The 3,445-nt window shown below is 44.0% G+C and overlaps 1 protein-coding gene across 1 annotated transcript in view; it reads right to left on the bottom strand.

Annotated features, from left to right (window-relative positions):
* FNDC3B (fibronectin type III domain containing 3B) overlaps nt 1–3,445 on the bottom strand; it is a 307,284-nt gene that overhangs the window by 103,023 nt on the left and 200,816 nt on the right. The window contains exons 8-9 of the mRNA XM_019532737.1: nt 2,676–2,833; nt 1,375–1,434 (exon numbers count right to left, since the gene is read on the bottom strand). Of these exons, the coding sequence (XP_019388282.1) occupies nt 1,375–1,434; nt 2,676–2,833 (218 nt within the window). The remainder of the gene's footprint in view (nt 1–1,374; nt 1,435–2,675; nt 2,834–3,445) is intronic.

The following is a 3,445-nucleotide window of genomic DNA, read 5'->3' as shown; positions in this document are numbered from 1 at the left end:
CCCCCCCGCCCTCCCTGAAAGTGAACGCAGCAGTGAAGAGCCAGCCGCACTCCACTGTCACCCAGATGAACTGGCCGCAGCCCCGACCCGCTCCCTGCCAGGGCCCTGGGCCCATGCATTCCAGCTCCAGGCCCCAAGCCCCAGCCCTGCCCAACTCCCTCCCTCCATCCCTATGGGGGGCCTCAATCTCCACTTGCCCCCCGCCAATCTTACCTGCAGGAGCTGCTCTCCAGGTGCCTGGCGGCCATGTGCATATACATGCACGTGGTACCCTGACTGCCCTCCTCCCGCTCCCCCCCAGCCCCTTACAGGCTGCAACCCCGCCAGCCTGCAGGGAGCGCTTTACAAAAGTGCAAAACCTACACGTTTTTCTGTTAAAATGAAAAATCCAGTTGTTCCTCACGTAAAAGGGGAAATACATGGTTTTTTTCCCATTTCCCCATGGGAAACAGAAAACCCAGATCCCTGATGATTTATCACAGTTAAGTTTTTTTATAGCCAAATGTCTACTATTAGAACATACTTAAAAAAAATGTAATTCTCACTAGTAACCTAAGATCTAGGTATAGCCATAGCCTCAGAACAAACCTGAATTACATGGATACTGGCAGGGGACACACATTTTTTAGCAAGCAGTAAACGTGAAAGAAATATAGGCTGATAGACTGAGAATAAGACATTTCATTTATAAGGTAACTTGTTCTGCTTAAAATAAAACAAGAGAGCAGACTGGTTTATTTTCTACACAAAAAACCCACCATGCTAGTCTGAACACATACCAATCATTTTCTTTAAACTTGAAGTCTCCTACTTTTGCGCACAAGCCCCACCCTTGGTTCTTATATAATCTCTGTTCAGTTGATAGAGTTATTTATCCTTGTCCTCTTCTTTAGTAATGATGGTATAAAATACATATCTTGAAAAATCTCTCTTAAAATCTATTGCCTAAGGGCGCCTGTACATGAGCTCAGAGGCTGCTCCGACACACTGTAATTACAATGCAGACTATTAATTGAGTCTGCCAAAGCATGGTAATTACCACTCTCCAGCAGCCTCTCATATCTTGTGTATCAGCGTCCCAGCACTTCAAAATGGGATGAGCTTTAGTTCAAGTGCCCCCACTGCTATTTTGAAGCGTGAGGGCACTGATACTCGAAAAACTATGGCGCTTTAATTAGAGTGGTTCTTAGAGCTACTCTAATTAAAGCACCACCCCTCCTGCCCCTGGAGCACATGTAAAAGTGCCCTAAGAGACTAAAATAATACTAACGATTATTTAAGGACTTGTGGAGTTAGACAAGAGACCCCCATATTTTCTTTTTATAAGCTTGAACAGATTATTTTTAAGAGGCATTCAGAATTATACCAGCTCACCTGACATGGTAATCTGTTGCTGGCCTAAGGTCCTTCAGGTTATATTCTAATTCTTCTCCACTGCAGAAAGAAATCATCAATAAATCATGAAAAGCAGAACCATACTTAGTACAAGCTATTGAATTTATGGTGATTGGGAACTGAACCTTAGTCACTTCCATGCTAGCTTTGTTATTTTACTCTCATTATTGGAAATTACCTACGGTACTTAAAAATGCTTAATAATCAAGCTGGGGTGACGAATATTATATCAAAAGATTCTAACAACTGTGTGTGGACTGTTGCATCTTGCACTGATATTTCATTTGGGCCCTCATTTCAGCTTCTCTTGCCCAACTTCAGGACCATAACAGGGTCTTACTACTAAGAACATCATCGTCCTAAGAGCATCAGCACAGCAGCAAAACTCCAACCGATTCCAGCCTCAGATGCTGAAATATTAATTTAAAAAAAATCCTGTAAGTTAACTAATACATCCAGGGCCACGTTTACTAGAGGTGCATTGATATATAGGTTCATATCAGATCAGCACTGATAAAAGGAAAATTTACATCATCAGCAATTGGCTTTTTTTGCTCAGCGTAGCCGATAATATCACTGATAAATGCTGTGTGCAGCCACAACATGCATGCAGCCAGAAATGCAGCCTTGTAGCTTGGAGAGGAGCATCTGGTGTGTGAGCCTGTTGGGGCAGGGGGGGAACACGATGACAACAACTCACTCTTGCCCCACGCACAAATCCAGGGGCCACATGGCCCTCATGCCTCTCCTGGGGGTGCATGCAGTGGTGGGAGCCGCCCTTTCCCCACTCTCCTATGCCCCCCAGATGAGCTGCCTGTGGCTGTACCATGCCTTGCCCTACCCCAGCAGGGCAGTGCCTGCCCGTGCCTCACTCTCTCCCTCACTGTGGGAGCCTTCATCACCCATGCCCCCCCACTCCTCCCTACCCATGCCCCTTCCCCCCACTGATCTACCAGCAGGATGCTGGTCTCCAAGCTACTGGGGTGCATATTGGCTATTGGATTGGTATCAGCTGATATGGCTAGTTAATTAAATCAGCAAAAAACATCTTTATTAGTGCACCCGTAATCTTTACAGTTTATCAGGCCACAAGTGGTAGGGACTATAACAGACAAGTTTGGCCGTGCACAGCTTGCCCTTCTGGTCACCTGCTCCATAAGGATGACTGGATCTACTGGGAGACTGCACAGTCTATGAAGTTTTCATCTATTGCAAGACAGGACAACTTCTTTAAAAATCAAGACACAAAGAGAAATACATGTGAAAAAGTAAGTTATTACCTGTAAATTATCCTGTATTTTCCATCCCTCCCTTTATCTGATAAGGCAACTTCATAAGTACAGGTGTAAGGCAAGCCATTATTGTGTCTATCTGCATTTAAAAGGCCAGTAGGAGGGGACCATGTGAGTAAAACAGTTCTTGCTTGAATATTTGTAACCTATAAAAGAAATAACAATTACTGGGAATTCTCTCATTGGTATACAAAATATATTTGCTCTTTACAAAGAAAATTACTTTTAAATACCAAGAGCTAATCATGAAAGCTAAATCTCTATCCTGAACAAGAAGCTGGCTAAGAAAAGAGGAACAAAGATCCAGATAGTTTACGATAGCTGCAGACAGCATAGATTAACTCAGGAAGTGGCAATATAAGCCTTCTATACAAGGATGGCCAATGGATGCAGCTCTATTAGACTAGAGACAAAAATTAATATAGTGATCAGAATCCAGTTCAAATCCATAACACAACAGAAGTTCAGTGCACATAAGCCACTTTCAACATGGCTGAAACTGGCTTAAGATAAATCTGGATGGATGTAGTATCAGACCTAACTGATTTAGGTTAACCTCAGTTTATTGAACTTCTGTCCCTTCCATATTCAAGTCAATTCACAGACCACCAGCACCCCAGGATTCTTTGTACCTGCCCTGCAAAAAAACTCCCCAACTCCTTCCCCCCAGCCATTTCATAGATTTCATAGACATCAGGGCTGGAAGGGACCTCGGGAGATCATCGAGTCCAGCCCCCCGCCCAAAGGGCAGGAAGTCA

The sequence above is a fragment of the Crocodylus porosus genome, unplaced genomic scaffold, assembly GCF_001723895.1.
Source record: "Crocodylus porosus isolate Cpor-Errol unplaced genomic scaffold, CroPor_comp1, whole genome shotgun sequence".
Classification (NCBI taxonomy): Eukaryota; Metazoa; Chordata; order Crocodylia; family Crocodylidae; genus Crocodylus; species Crocodylus porosus.
Note: the sequence above shows the minus strand (reverse complement) of the source record. Positions and strands in the feature narration are given on the sequence as shown.